Source organism: Heptranchias perlo, chromosome 4 (genome assembly GCF_035084215.1).
Source record: "Heptranchias perlo isolate sHepPer1 chromosome 4, sHepPer1.hap1, whole genome shotgun sequence".
NCBI classification, from domain to species: domain Eukaryota; kingdom Metazoa; phylum Chordata; class Chondrichthyes; order Hexanchiformes; family Hexanchidae; genus Heptranchias; species Heptranchias perlo.
Window position 1 is genome coordinate 130,867,093 of NC_090328.1, and position 15,297 is coordinate 130,882,389.

General features: G+C 42.8%; 1 protein-coding gene across 6 annotated transcripts in view; it reads left to right on the forward strand.

Annotated features, from left to right (window-relative positions):
• Positions 1-15,297, forward strand: part of LOC137321285 (lysine-specific demethylase 4C-like) — a 408,143-nt gene that overhangs the window by 248,527 nt on the left and 144,319 nt on the right. For all 6 annotated transcript variants that reach the window (XM_067983644.1, XM_067983641.1, XM_067983643.1 and 3 more), the window contains one exon: positions 13,711-13,819. In XM_067983644.1, the coding sequence (XP_067839745.1) occupies positions 13,711-13,819 (109 nt within the window). The remainder of the gene's footprint in view (positions 1-13,710; positions 13,820-15,297) is intronic.

The window sequence follows — 15,297 nt, forward strand, 5'->3', positions numbered from 1 at the left end:
CAGGATTAAAAACACAATCCACTGCTGGCTGTCGCTCGCTCCCTCTCCCAGTTGCCTCCCCTCTCCTGTGGCCCCGGCCGGCATCTGAGCCGGTTGGTCTAGCTGTCCCACCCGCACGATTGGCGAGCTGCCTCTGGGGCTGCGAATAGTGCCTCCAGTTCGATGGTCCTGCCGCTGACCTCATTAGGCGCGTGCTATGTGTGCGCTACATCAGGATTACGTCCCGATTCGGGCACGATCCAATTTCTAGGCCTCAATGTGCAAGATGAAGATAGCGAAATTACCAACCTGATAGGGTCCAACTCACTTTTTGAATAAAGGATGCTTACATCAAAACCCTAATCATGTATAAAAATAATAATTATTAGCCAGTCTTCCGTGGCATTGCACATGGGGCTTCTTGGCCAGGTATAGTCTTTAGGTGAAGCAGCATTAGACATCGGGTCATAATTGGACCAGGACGTGCAGAGAGATAATTGAAACCCATTTTAAAGTTGTACATTCAGCCCTTATTTTTATATTTTATATTTACATTATAGGTTACTGTGTTAATACAGTAATGGAAATTACTTATGTAATTGTACTGTTGCTGGGGGAAGGGTGTAATTACTGTGTGACAAGTTTATATAAGTAGTTTCGATTATAAATGTGGAGATAGGAATTTACAATGGGGAAAAAAGTTGACAAGAAATGCATGCAAATGTAAGTTTTTAAAACATTTTAAAATTTTATTTTGTGATGTGATCGATACTGGCAGGGCCACATTTATTGCCCATCCCTAGTTGTCCTGAGAAGGTGGTTGTGGGTTTTCTCCTTGAACCACTGCAACCTTTGTGGTGATGGCATTAGGTAAAGAATTCCAGAATATTGATCCAGTGACAGTAAAGAACCAGCAATATATGTTCAGGTCAGGGGTGTGTGTGCCTTGGAGGGGAACTTTGAGGTGACGGTGTTCCCACAATATTGCTGCATTTGTCCTTCTCGGTGGTAGAGGTCGCAGGGGAGGGATATGCTGTTGAAGTAACCTTTGGTGAGTTGATGCAATGCATTCTGTAGATCGTAACAAACTTCAGGCAAAGTGCAACTGTGGTGGAAGATATGGCAATTGAGTTAAGTGGCAGAGTTAAGAGGCTGATCAAACAAACTGCTCTGTCCTTGATGGTATTGAGACTCCTGAGTGTTGTTGCAGTTGCACCAGTCCAAGCGAGTGGTGAGTATTCCATCATACTCCTGACTTGAACTTTGTAGATAGTGGAGAGGCTTTGAGGGATCAGAAGGTGAGCCGGTTGTCAGAGTACCTAGACTCTGCCATGATCTTGAAACCATAAGACCATAAGAGATAGGAGCAGGAGTAGGCCATTCGGCCCCTCGGACCTGCTCCGCCATTCAATGAGATCGTGGCTGATTTGATTTTTACCTCAACTCCACTTTCCCGCCCTTTCCCCATATCCTTTGACTCCCTCGCTGATCAAAAATTTGTCTATTTCAGCCTTGAATGTATTCAGTGACTCAGCCTCCACAGCTTTTTGGGGTAAAGAATTCCAAAGATTCACGACCCTCTGGGAGAAGAAATTCCTCCTCATTTCCATCTTAAACGGGTGACCCCTTATTCTGAGACTATACCCCATAGTTTTAGATTCCCCCATGAGGGGTAACATCCTCTCAGCATCTACCCTATCGAGTCCCCTCGGAATCTTTTATGTTTCAATAAGATCTCCTCTCATTCTTCTAAACTCCAATGAGTATAGATCCAACCTGTTCAATCTTTCCTCATAAGACAACCATCCCGACTTGGAAATATATCGCCGTTCCTTCATTGTCGCTGGGTCAAAATCCTGGAACTCCCTTCCTAACAGCACTGTGGGAGAACCGTCACCACACGGACTGCAGCGGTTCAAGAAGGCGGCTCACCACCACCTTCTCAAGGGCAATTAGGGATGGGCAATAAATGCTGGCCTCGCCAGCGACGCCCACATCCCGTGAACGAATAAAAAAAAACTCTTCCATACCCAGAATCAACCTTGTGAACCTTCTCTGAACTGCCTCCAATGCAAGTATGCCCTTCCTTAAATAAAGGCACCAGAACTGTACGCAGTACTCCAGGTGTGGTCTCACCCAGCACCCTGTACAGTTGTAGCATGACTTCCCTGCCTTTATACTCCATCCCCTTAGAAATAAAGGCCAATATTCCGTTTGCCTTCCGGATTACCTGCTGCACCTGTATGTTGACTTTTTGTGTTTCATGTACGAGGACACCCAGATCCCTCTGTACTGCAGCATTTTGTAGTATTTCTCCATTCAAATAATATTTTGCTGTTTTATTTTTCCTCCCAAGTGGATGACTTCACATTTTCCCACGTTATATTCCATCTGCCAAATTTTTGCCCATTCACTTAACCTGTCAATATCCCTTTGCAGACACTTTGTGTTCTCATCACAACTTGCTTTTCCACCTATCTTTGTATCATCAGCAAATTTGGCCACAAGAAACTCTGTTCCTTCATCCAAGTCATTGATATATATTGTAAATAGTTGAGACCCCAGCACTGATCCCTGCGGCACCTCACTAGTTATAGATTGCCATTTTGAAAATGACCTTTTTATCCCGACTTTGTTTTCTGTTAGTTAGCCAATCCTCTATCCATGCCAGTATATTACCCCCAACACCATGAGCTCTTATCTTGTGCAGTAATCTTTTATGTGGCACCTTTATCGATTGCCTTTTGGAAATCCAAATATACTGCATCCATTAGTTCCCCTTTATCCACCCCGCCCGTTACTTCCTCAAAGAACTCTAATAAATCTGTCAGACACTATTTCCCCTTCGTAAAACCATGTTGACTCTCCTTGATTGTATTATGAGTCTCCAAATGTCCTGCCACTACTTCCTTAATAATAGATTCTAGCATTTTCCCAATGACAGATGTTAGGCTAACTGGTCTATTGTTACCTGCTTTCTGTCTCACTCCCTTCTTGAAAAGGGGTGTTACGTTTGTGGTTTTCCAATCTGCTGGGACCTTTCCAGAATCTAGTGAATTCTGGAAGATTACAACCAATGCATCCACCATCTCTGTAGCCACTTCAAGACCCTCGGATGCAAGCCATCAGGGACTGGTCAGCCTTTAGACCCATTAGTTTACCTAGTACTTTTTCTCTAGTGATAGTGATTATTTTTAGTTCCTCCCTCCCCTTTGCCCCTTGATTTTCTACTATTATTGGTATAATATTAGTGTCTTCTACTGTGAAGACAGATGCAAAATATCTGTTCAATTCCTCTGCCATTTCCTTGTTTTCCATTATTACTTCCCCAGTCTCATCCTCTGTGGGACCAATGTTTACTTTAGCTACCTTCTTCCTTTTTATATACTTGTAGAAGCTTTTACTGTCAGTTTTTATATTTCTTGCTAGTTTACTCTCATAATTTATTTTCTCCCTCTTTATTATTCTTTTAGTCATGGTGTTGATATAGCTGGTCCAGTTCAGTATCTGATCAAAGGTGACTCCAACAATGTTGATGGTGAGGGATACAGCGATGGTGGTGCGATGAAGGGGAGATGGCTGGGCTTTCTCTTTGAAATGATCATTACCTGACTGTTAATATTACATTAAAGTATTGTGTGCTCCTGTCCTTTCCAGAAAGGAACAGACAGATTGGCCTACTTATAAACACCTTTATGGGAAGACATAGATGGGTTTGTGGAATCGGCATACAGGTGGCACGTGCAATTTAATGTGAATGTGTGAGGTAATACATTTTGGAGGGATAAAAACAAGGAATAGGCATATACATTTAATGGTAAGCCACTGACTGGTGTGGATGAACAGAGATCTTTAGGGGTTTAAATACATAATTCCCTGGAAGTGTGAATGCTGGTAAATAAGTAAGGCCAATAGAATATAAATATGGGAATAGAGTACAAGAGTGAAATGGTAATGATGAATTTATACAAAACATTGATTAGGCCACAGCTGGGAGTAGTGTGTGCAGTTTTGGGTACCCCATTATAGATATGATATTAAAGCCATAGAGAGCATACAACGTAGATTCCCCTGGGAACTATTGAGAGATTTCAGATACTAGTACTATTTTCACTGCAGCAGAGAAGGCTAAGAGGAGATTTACCAGAGGTATTTAAAATTATGAACAGTGTTGTTCGAATGAATAGATAAATAAAATTTCCTCTGGGGAGTAAGTGAGTGTTACCAATTTAAAATGATCACTAAGCAAGTGAGGAGAGCAGTTAGGAGAAATTTCCTTTCCCAGAGGGTTGCTTCAGGATATATGATACATGGAATTATGTAGAAATACAAACAGGCTGTTCGGGCCAACCAGTCTGTGCTGGTATTTAACTTCTATACAAGCAGTAGTCCTATTCCCATGTGCCTGCCCTGTTCCCATATCCCTCTATCCCCCTTCAACCATTTGTCAACATTTAGGAATAAGTTAGATATGGTCCCTGTTTCGATCACACCCACCTTTGTGTAAAAAAAAAGTTTCTGCTTTCTGTCTTAAATCTCTTGTATTTAAGTTAATGTCTATGTCCCACTTTTCCAAACCCTGAGCCACTGGAAACAGTCTGTTTCTATCTACGATGTGTCCCTTCATAATTTTAACACTTCTATCGAATCACCCTGTTACATCCTCTGTTCCAACTAAAGCAACCCCAATTTTTCATGTCTTCATATTTGTATTTCTTAATACCAAGCAACATCCTAGTGAATCTGTGCTTTGCTTAGGGAATGGTTGAGGTAGAGAGAATTGCTTCTTTTAAGGGAAAATTGAGTAAATATTTGAAGCCGCCTCCTGTGCTGTAAATTTCTATGGTTCTACAGGAAGAAAGAGTCAAACTGACACTGTCATAATGTGTTTAAGGTTTAAAATAAAATCAGTGGGGTTAATAATAAGATACCAAGTGCCAGAAGCACTGTGGCACCATATTATTCGGTGCGGGTACCTGAGGCCTACTCAGTGGCTGATGCGATCATTGGAGGGCAGCAGTGTTTTCAGGAAGCATCTAGTCTGTTAGCAGCCCGTGTACCAATTGTGTGCAAGGCTCGTTAAGATCCTGGTTTTTAATCGAATGAGTCCCAATCCCCATGATATGATTGGAGTGCCTAAATAGCGCTCCAGATGCTCAGTGCCTGTTGTCATTGGGTGCTAAAGGGAAGGCCCACTTTTAAAATTAAAATGCTTTTCCAATGCGGCCCTCCCATTGTTATAGGGCTGTGCTGAGTTTATGCCCAGTAGCCAGTCCTTCAAAGGGATCACTTGCCCCAAGGATTTTTTAAAAATTTTAAATGGCCCAACATAGCTGCTGGTGCCCAACATTCCACTGACCCCCATCGCACTCCCAGCTCAACAAGGGTGAATGTGTACCACATTAACTGCTGTAATGAGTGTGCATTGAGTGATTCATTCCCCGTTGGGAATTTGATCTTGATTTATTCTTGTGGTCTGTGGAGGATGGATTGTTCAAAGAATTCAAAAGAGCCTACAAGCAGGCAATCCCACTTGTATGTGAAAAGCTGTTCTTCATGCATTTGTACTCCATAAGAGTATGAACAAGGACTTTCTCTCTCTCTCTCTCATTCTCTCTCTCTCTCATTCTCTCTCTCATTCTCTCCCTCATTCTCTCCCTCATTCTCTCTCTCATTCTCTCTCTCTCTCTCTCTCTCTCTCACTCTTTCTCTCTCTCACTCTTTCTCTCTCTCACTCTTTTTCTCTCTCTCACTCTTTCTCTCTCTCACTCTTTTTCTCTCTCTCACTCTTTTTCTCTCTCACTCTTTTTCTCTCTCACTCTTTTTCTCTCTCACTCTTTTTCTCTCTCACTCTTTTTCTCTCTCACTCTTTCTTTTTCTCTCTCACTCTTTCTCTTTCTCTCTCACTCTTTCTCTTTCTCTCTCACTCTTTCTCTCTCACTCTTTCTCTCTCTCTCTCTCTCTCTCACTCTTTCTCTCTCTCTCACTCTTTCTCTCTCTCTCACTCTTTCTCTCTCTCTCACTCTCTCATTCATTCTCTCACTCACTTTCTCACACACTCACTTTCTCACTCACTTACTCACTCACTTTCTCTCACTCACTCACTCACTCTCTCTCTCTCTCTCTTTCTCTCTCTCACTCACTCACTTTCTCTCTCACTCACTCACTCACTTTCTCTCTCTCTCACTCACTCACTTTCTCTCTCTCTCACTCACTCACTTTCTCTCTCTCTCACTCACTCACTTTCTCTCTCACTCACTCACTCACTTTCTCTCTCACTCACTCACTCACTTTCTCTCACTCACTCACTCACTTTCTCTTTCACTCACTCACTCACTTTCTCTTTCACTCACTCACTCACTTTCTCTCTCTTTCTCTCTCTTTCACTCTCTTTCTCTCTCTCTCACTCTCTCACTCTCTCACTCACTCACTCACTTTCTCTCTTTCTCTCTCTCACTTTCTCACTCACTCACTCACTTTCTCACTCACTCACTTTCTCACTCACTCACTTTCTCTCACTCACTCACTTTCTCTCTCGCTCGCTCACTTTCTCTCTCGCTCGCTCGCTCACTTTCTCTCTCGCTCGCTCGCTCACTTTCTCGCTCGCTCACTTTCTCGCTCGCTCACTCGCTCGCTCGCTCACTTTCTCGCTCGCTCGCTTTCTCTCTCGCTCGCTTTCTCTCGCTCGCTCACTCACTTGCTCGCTCACTCACTCACTCACTTGCTCGCTCGCTCACTCACTCACTTGCTCGCTCGCTCACTCACTCACTCACTTTCTCTCTCGCTCGCTCACTTTCTCTCTCGCTCGCTCACTTTCTCTCTCGCTCGCTCACTTTCTCTCTCGCTCGCTCACTTTCTCTCTCGCTCGCTCACTTTCTCTCTCGCTCGCTCACTTTCTCGCTCGCTCGCTCACTTTCTCTCGCTCGCTCGCTCACTTTCTCTCGCTCGCTCGCTCACTTTCTCGCTCGCTCGCTCACTTTCTCTCTCGCTCGCTCGCTCACTTTCTCTCTCGCTCGCTCGCTCACTTTCTCGCTCGCTCGCTCACTTTCTCTCTCGCTCGCTCACTTTCTCGCTCGCTCGCTCACTTTCTCGCTCGCTCGCTCACTTTCTCGCTCGCTCGTTCGCTCACTTTCTCGCTCGCTCGCTCACTTTCTCGCTCGCTCGTTCGCTCACTTTCTCTCGCTCACACTCACTCACTCACTCACTCACTTTCTCGCTCGCTCACTCACTCACTTTCTCTCACTCACTCACTCACTCACTGACTTTCTCACTCACTCACTTTCTCACTCACTCACTCACTTTCTCACTCACTCACTTTCTCACTCACTCACTTTCTCTCTCTCACTCTCTCTCGCTCACTCTCTCGCTCACTCTCTCGCTCACTCTCTCGCTCACTCTCTCGCTCACTCTCTCTCGCTCACTCTCTCTCGCTCACTCTCTCTCGCTTTCGCTCGCTTTCTCTCTCGCTCGCTCGCTTTCTCTCTCGCTCGCTCGCTTTCTCTCTCGCTCGCTCGCTTTCTCTCTCGCTCGCTTTCTCTCTCGCTCGCTCGCTTTCTCTCTCGCTCGCTCGCTTTCTCTCTCGCTCGCTCGCTTTCTCTCTCGCTCGCTCGCTTTCTCTCTCGCTCGCTTTCTCTCTCGCTCGCTCGCTTTCGCTCTCGCTCGCTCGCTTTCGCTCTCTCTCGCTCGCTTTCGCTCTCTCTCGCTCGCTTTCTCTCTCGCTCGCTCGCTTTCTCTCTCGCTCACACAAAAAGATGCCTGTCTGTTTAAGCGCTTTGCTGGCTATAACCACATTTCTTCATCGCTCTTTACATGAGCTGAAAAGTAAACAACAACAACTTGCATTTATATAGTGCCTTTAATGTAGTAAAACATCCCACGGTGCTTCTCAGGACCGTTATCAAACAAAATTTGACACCGCACCACATAAGGAGATATTAGGATATGTGACCAAAAGATTGGTCAGAGAGGTAGGTTTTAAGAAGCGCCTTGAAGGAGAAGAGAGAGGTAGAGGGTTGGAGAGATTTCGGGAGAGAATTCCAGAGCTTGGGCAGCTGAAGGCACAGCCGCCAATGATGGAGCGATTCAAAATCAGGGCTACGCAAGAGGCCAGCATTGGAGGAGTGTAGAGATCAGAGGGTTGAAGGGCTGGAAGAGGTTACAGAAATAGGGAGGGGTGAGGCCATAGAGTGACTTGAAAACAAGGATGAGAATTTTAAAATTGAGGTGTTCCCAGACTGGGAGCCAGTGTAGGTCAGCAAGCGCGGGGATGATGGGAGAACGAGACTTGGTATAAGTTAGGGTACGGGCAGCAGAGTTTTGATTGAGCTCAAGTTTCTGGAGGATGGAGGATGGGAGGCCAGCCAGGAGAGCATTGGAATAGTTGAGTCCAGAGGTAACAAAGGCATGGATGAGGGTTTCAGCAGCTGATGAGCTGAGGCAGGGGTGGAGACAGGCGATGTTACAGAGGTGGAAGTCGGCGGTCTTGGTGATGGAGTGGATATGTGGTTAGAAGCTCATCTCCGGGTCAAATAGGACGCCAAGATTATGAACGCTCTGGTTCAGTCTCAGACAGTGGCTGGGGAGAGGGATGGAGTTGATGGCGAGGGAATGGAGTTTGGTGGGGCTTCGGTCTTCCCAATATTTAGTTGGAGGAAATTCTTGCTCATCCAGATAGTGGAGGGGTTGAGAGAGGTGGTGGTGTGGTAGAGCTGGTGTCATCAGCGTACATATGGAATCTGACGTGTTCTTGGATGATGCCGCTGAGGGACAGAATGTCGATGAGAAATAGGAAGGGGCTAAGGATAGATCATTGGGGTAAGAGAGCGGGAAGCAAAGCTGTTGCAGGTGATTCTCTGGCTATGACTGGATAAATAAGAATGAAACCAGGCGAGGGCAGTCCCACCCAGCTGGACAACGGAAGAGAGGCGTTGGAGGAAAATGGTGCGGTCAGTAGTGTCAAAGGTTGCAGACAGGTTGAGGAGGGATAGCTTGCTATGGTCACCGTAACATAGGATGTCATTTGTGACTTTGATAAGGGCAGCTTCAGTACTGTAGCAGGGGCGGAAACCTGATTGGAGGGATTCAAACATGGAGTTGCGGGAAAGATGGGCACGGATTTTGCATAAAGAATGCAGATTAATTTTGAAAATTTCTGGTATTTGAAGAGTCTTCTATTTTGTACTATTATGTTTTCTATAAACAACACAAGGGTTCATAAAGACCTTTTCCATGCTTTTCCCATGGACCACAACTAAAATTTGTGATATTTCCTCATGATCTTCTGACAAGCCTGAGAAAGGCAAGCTCCAGAGACTGAGCATCATGATTTAACTCAGAATTGCTGATGTTCCCTTCAGATAAAAGAAGTTGAGAAAAGGCTGAAAATAAAGATTGAGACGCTAAAAGATCTAACTGTTCCTCATTATGTGGATATTGTTCTGAGGAAAAACTGCAGAGGAAGGGGAAAAAGAGGGTCTGCTCTTCTGAGTTATCTGCTGATGATTCATCAGATGCAGTAAATATGCAATCTTGCATATAGCAAACACCAGCCTGCCACACTAACTATGCGTGTATTCACTGAATGTGAGGTTAACAGTATTACTATATTTTTCAGAATCTTGTGATGTCCTGTCTCTCAGCAGAGTGAAGTTAGATCAATTCCATCTCTACTTGCAATAAGCTGCATAAGTTATTTAAAAAAGCTATTATCTCCTAACTTTATGAAACTCCAACATAGGTGCAATTTTTCTACTATATTTATTGATTAGTTTTACATGCATACATGGAGTGGCTGTCACCCAACAGGAGTGATCAACGTATTGTCTACAACACCAAAGACAAGCAGCATGCCAATGATCCAACACACTAAACGCAACATTACAAATACAGGGAGAAGTACCAACTAGAAGCTGAAGTGCAGGTGTCAGGTTAAAAACCGTCCACCGAGGAGGAGTAGCTAGGAAACTGAGGTGCAGGGATAGCAGGCAAGCAGCAGAGCTGGAGGGTCAGGACCCCTTCATCAGGGCGAAGGGGCAGAATCGATGTCCCTAATAATAGGGTAATACTGCGCACATATAACATTGCAAACGGATAATCAGTCATTAAACATGATGGCATTACCATAAAGTTGTACTGCGTTAAAATTAGTATGGTTTAAACTGCTCCTTATTAGTGGGGATTTATTAAAATCCTGTATATTAAACACAGGCTGCAAGTTAAATACCTTGAGGAAAGCAGCAATTTAAACTCACTTTTAATGTGAGTCAGCCAGCTCCTGATAACTTAATAGAATTGTTTCTATGGCTTACCTGTGATGGAAAAAAAAATCATGTAATTATCGTGATTAGTTTTGAAGAAGTTTGTTTTGTAAGCAGTAGGGATAGAGAATTGAAGTACGTATTTTGCATGTATATGCTATTAAGCTTTATTCCTGAGCCTGTGATTGGCAAAAATTTGAACCAAAGAGCAGAGGTCAGAAACAGTGCTATACATTTTACTGCTTACTCATCTTTAGTACTACGATGCAAAAATCTTCAAAACAAATGAGTTGCTTTATTTTTTGCCCGTCCACGAAGAAGACATTAATTATTTAGTGTATCGTTATTCTCAATAGTTCAAAATGATATAAGCCCCAGCTGCTTTTAACACCTTATGGGATCATAATTAGCTACCGTGGAGGGATCATAATTAGCTACCGTAGAAGAATCATCAATCTTGTGCACCAAATGAGGTCCAGTACAATAGATAACTAATCTATGCAATTTGCTTGACCAGTGCAGACAGGTGATATGGATCTCCGCCTGATCGATCACCTCTCATGTACCTTTTTAACTGGTCTTTCTTTCTTGGGGATACAGCTCCTCCCCCAAAATGTACACTAATATACGCACCCTACCATTTTCAGAACCCATATCTACAATAGCAGCAAGAAAGGGTTAAATCACACAGGGACAATGGATCCTAAGACAGTGGTATTTCCACAGTTTTATGATGCTCATAGATGCCAACCATTTTGGGGGCCAATCAGTGTGTCAATGATTTTGTTTTTAACAAAAATCAGTGTGGACTTGGCTCCTCTGTTCTCAACACCATTCCTGCCTGAGTCCTGCTGTTAATCGAAGGGATTCTGGTTGCTGCATACTGTAGGCAAGAATTCTCACAGGAACAGTAATATACATTGGCTGGAATTGCTTTTGTTAGCTGTAGGAATGTCACTGAGAAGAGAGGAGTCTGTGCATTAGCAGCAAAACTGAGAGGTATGGATAACAGTGAAAGGGGGGAAAAAAAATTCTTGCATTTATATTGCGCCTTTCACAATTTCAGGACAGTCCAAAGCACTTTACAGCCAATTAAGTACTTTTGAAGTGTAGTCATTGTTGTAATGTAGGAAATGCGGCAGCCAATTTGCACACAGCAAGGTCCCATAAACAGCAATGAGATAATGACCAGATCATCTGTTTCTAATGATGTCAGTTGAGGGATAAATGTTGATCAGGGCACTGGGAGAAGTCCCCTGCTCTCCTTGGAAATAGTGCCATAGGTTCTTTTACGTCCACCTGAGAGGGCAGACTTTGTTTAACGTCTCATCCGAAAGAGAGAGGGATGGCAATCAACGGGTGGGCAGGGGGAAAATGGAAGGTAATGAATGAGGAAATGGATGGCAATGAAAGGGAAAGTAAATGGCAATGAAGAGGAAAGAGAAGGAGCGGAAGCTAAGAGTGGTAATTTGGGGTGGAGGAAGAGAAGCTGGAAGTGGTGCTTTGGGGTGGGTAGGAAGGAGAGTACCACCTTTTAATGGTGGGGGAAGAGCAAAGAGAAGAGTGCCAGTATGAACTTGGGGCATCGGTGAAAGAAGAGTACCAACCTAAACTGGGTTGGAGGGGGAAAAGAGTGCCAAGTCAAATTGGCTGGGGGGAGGGTGGATGCGAGGGAGATGAGTGTTAGCTTGAATAGGTGGAAGGGAAGAGATGGAAGAAGAGTACCAGGTTGAATTGGGGGGGTGGGGGGGCGGATGCTGGGTGGGGCGGAGAGAAAGGAAGAATAGTGCTAGTTGGCTTGGAGAGTTGGGGGAGAATGTGTCTGTGAACTGTTGGAGAGTATGGTGGGATACAGTATCTCTGTGCACTGGAAGGGTAAAGTGTCTCTGATTTGTGGTGGGAAGGAATTGAGTGTTTGTTTTAGGTCATTTTGGGGAAATTATCCTCTAGTTAGTCTGTTGAAAATCCAGTTGTCACTTTTTCCTTTTTCTAAAATTAAAAAAACTATCCATTGTGTATTGTAAAGGTGCTTAAAATAAATCAGAATGCATAATTTTTTACGTGAAGATTCTACATTTTCCAGGGAGCTTGCTCCTGGACCCCTCAGAAATACACCACCTATTCTATCACTACAATATTTTTATTTCCCCTTCAGGCTTTCATGCACTTTAGTTTTTATTTTCCTTCACTGCAAGCGAAGAGATGTTGGGTATACCTACACTGTAAGTTGCAAACCCTGGGCAACTTTTTTTCACATCATAGACTTGTAAATTCTGGACTTGTCCTTTTGGTGCCTGCATCAACTTTTTCAAACCAATTGGTCAGTTTTGACTAATTTCCTAGGTTGACTTGTGTGCATATCCTGCAATTGATATTCAACTATTTAATGTTTTATCATCTGAGAGGCCCCATTTTCACTAAGAGAAATGGGAAATAAACTTATATCAGCATATCTACATAAGAGGAGAGAGATGATATTGGGGTCAAGACCCAGATACCTAAGGATGACAGTAAACCATACAGATGACCAAATCTGCTGATGTCTTGGGGAGTACAGAAAGGATAAAACAGGACAGTGATCCTTTTATTTCCCATTTGTTCTTACAAAAAGCCGGCACAGGCTCGATGGGCTGAATGGCCTCCTATGCTGTAACCATTCTATGATTCTAAGACGCCAGTCTCTAAATTGTATTAAATGAATGTTGAAAATCCTGAATCTAATACTACCTAATGATGGCCCAGAGAAACTGCTTATTTACATGGTAAAACTGTTCTCCAGAGTTCTCTTCAGTGACTCCTGTGTATTCTCATTCCCTGTCTCTCTCTCTCTCTCTCTCTCTCTCTCTCTCTCTCTCTCTCGTATAATGATAACACCAGTTGATTAAAGGAATAAAGTGGTGCAAAGCAATATGGGAAGGAGTGGAGGCAAACATTCATCAGCATCAATCCCCAGAGGTGGTGTCCAGAACTCATTTAAAGGCATGATTTAACTAGTAGCGGTGTGTCCATAGAATAAACAGATGAACTGACTGGTAATGATGAGTTCCAGGCGTTCTTTCATTTGTGAAAAGACCATCATAAATCTCTCTAACCGGTGGCGCTCATGAATTATGAGTCTTACTTTCATAAGTGAAAGAACTGCCATAATTCACCTTCAGCAGTGAAATATCCTCCATATAACAAAGCCAATAATTTGTTGTTGACCTCCAGCCTTTTCTCTACATGGATCGACTTGGAAATTAGATGGACTGAAAAGAGGGGAAAAAAAGGTTTCACTGCATTCTGTGACCAATTTGTGTATGAAATCAAAATAGATTCAGTGGCATGTACATTTGACAGGCCAACATTCTTAAAAATTACTTTGATACCATATTTGGAACATTGAGACTGGCAGACCAGAAGAAAAATTGAACACTGTCATCAGTATTCCTTTGTGGTTCACCACATTATTCATATTGTCTCTTGTGTTGTTTAGGTGGGCTCATGTGATGTGTGCTGTAGCAATTCCAGAAGCGAGATTTGTGAATGTAGTAGACCGCAGTCCAGTGGATGTCACCAGGATACCTTTGCCAAGATTGAAGCTCGTAAGTACACAGAGTTGGTTGTTTTTTCTTAATCCTATCTTCTAATTGAACTTGGATGTTTGTGTATAATCCCAACAGGGCTGTTTCCAGGCATGTGCAAATCTGAGGTATATTGCCCCTCTGTCAACTGACCTTCTGTTGATTCCTAAATACTTCATTTTTCCAGCTTTGAAAGTTAAGTTCAGGAGCACCCATGCCTTCTTGTATGTGCACAGATTGGAACTTTCTTTTTAAAAGATGTAAAATTCCAACTTAAACAACAAAATGCTGTCTGTTGAAGCTTTCTACTTACATTAGAGTTTTATTTTTTTCCAGGAGAGACGTAAATCAATTCTCAAAATTAACATTTAATAGAATACAAATATCCCACCTGCACACAATTGTGGTACAAGCATTTTATATGTAGAAATACAGCATGGAGGGATTACTGTGCTTTTAACCTCTGAGGTTAATAATACACTACATTCAAGTGCATTCATATTATTAAGCCTAAACTGGTGTAGATCACCTACTCTAGTATTTATCCTCAGCAAACTGAAAATTTAGCACTTAACCAATGATCGTCAAAAAGGTTATATTCTGCCCTAGGGAAAGATGATCAGTTTCTGTAGCTATTAATCCAAGATGATTAGAATTTTGCTTTTTTAAAATTTGTTATCCTGATGATAGGGGTAAAATATAAATGGCAGAGTTTAAAGGGCAGGTGGCAAAGGGTTTAACCACATTTCAGGCAACAAATTGTAAATATATCTGTTCAGTGCTTCTCTGGGAAGGGAACAAATGGCTCAAAATCTTTGCCAGCAGCAACAATCATTTATATTTACTGCCTTTTTTAAATAAAAAAGATGGATTGTCCAGTGTTTAGGGAATTAATGGTTAAAGAGGTGTAATGCTGGACCTGTCATTGTGAATGCAATGGGGTATGAAACATTTAATTCCCCCCTTAGAGAGGTGCATCACTGAACTAAATTATATTATTAAAAAATGATCATCCTTCATATATATTTATTTAAAAAAAACACATCTATGCCCAACCATGCTTTTTTTGTTAACCTGATGCCAGGCTTCCCCACCCCACCCCATGATGTAGTATTATTTTTAAAAGATGTTTGATTCGTCATGTATTTAAATCAAAGTTTTTGTCCGCACAAGAAAAAGATCTGTGTCCTGCCTCTCCCTTTCAGTCAAATTCCTGATTCAGACTCTATTCTTGGTGGGAGGGTAAGAGAGAAAACTGTTCCATCAGAAACTCTATTATAATAGCAACCTGACCTATGATTTCCAAATTCTTGTAGTTGTGCATTACATTTACATTTTAGATGTAGTATATGGCTCCTGGTGACACCCACATATCAACCCCATAATTCAAGTGTGGTCTATATTTCTTTTAAATACATTTGTTTTTAAATGCAAGCTTACTTTAACTTTTTCTAGAGAGTTTCCTTTTTGTTTTGAAGTACTTGGCCCTACTTACCCAG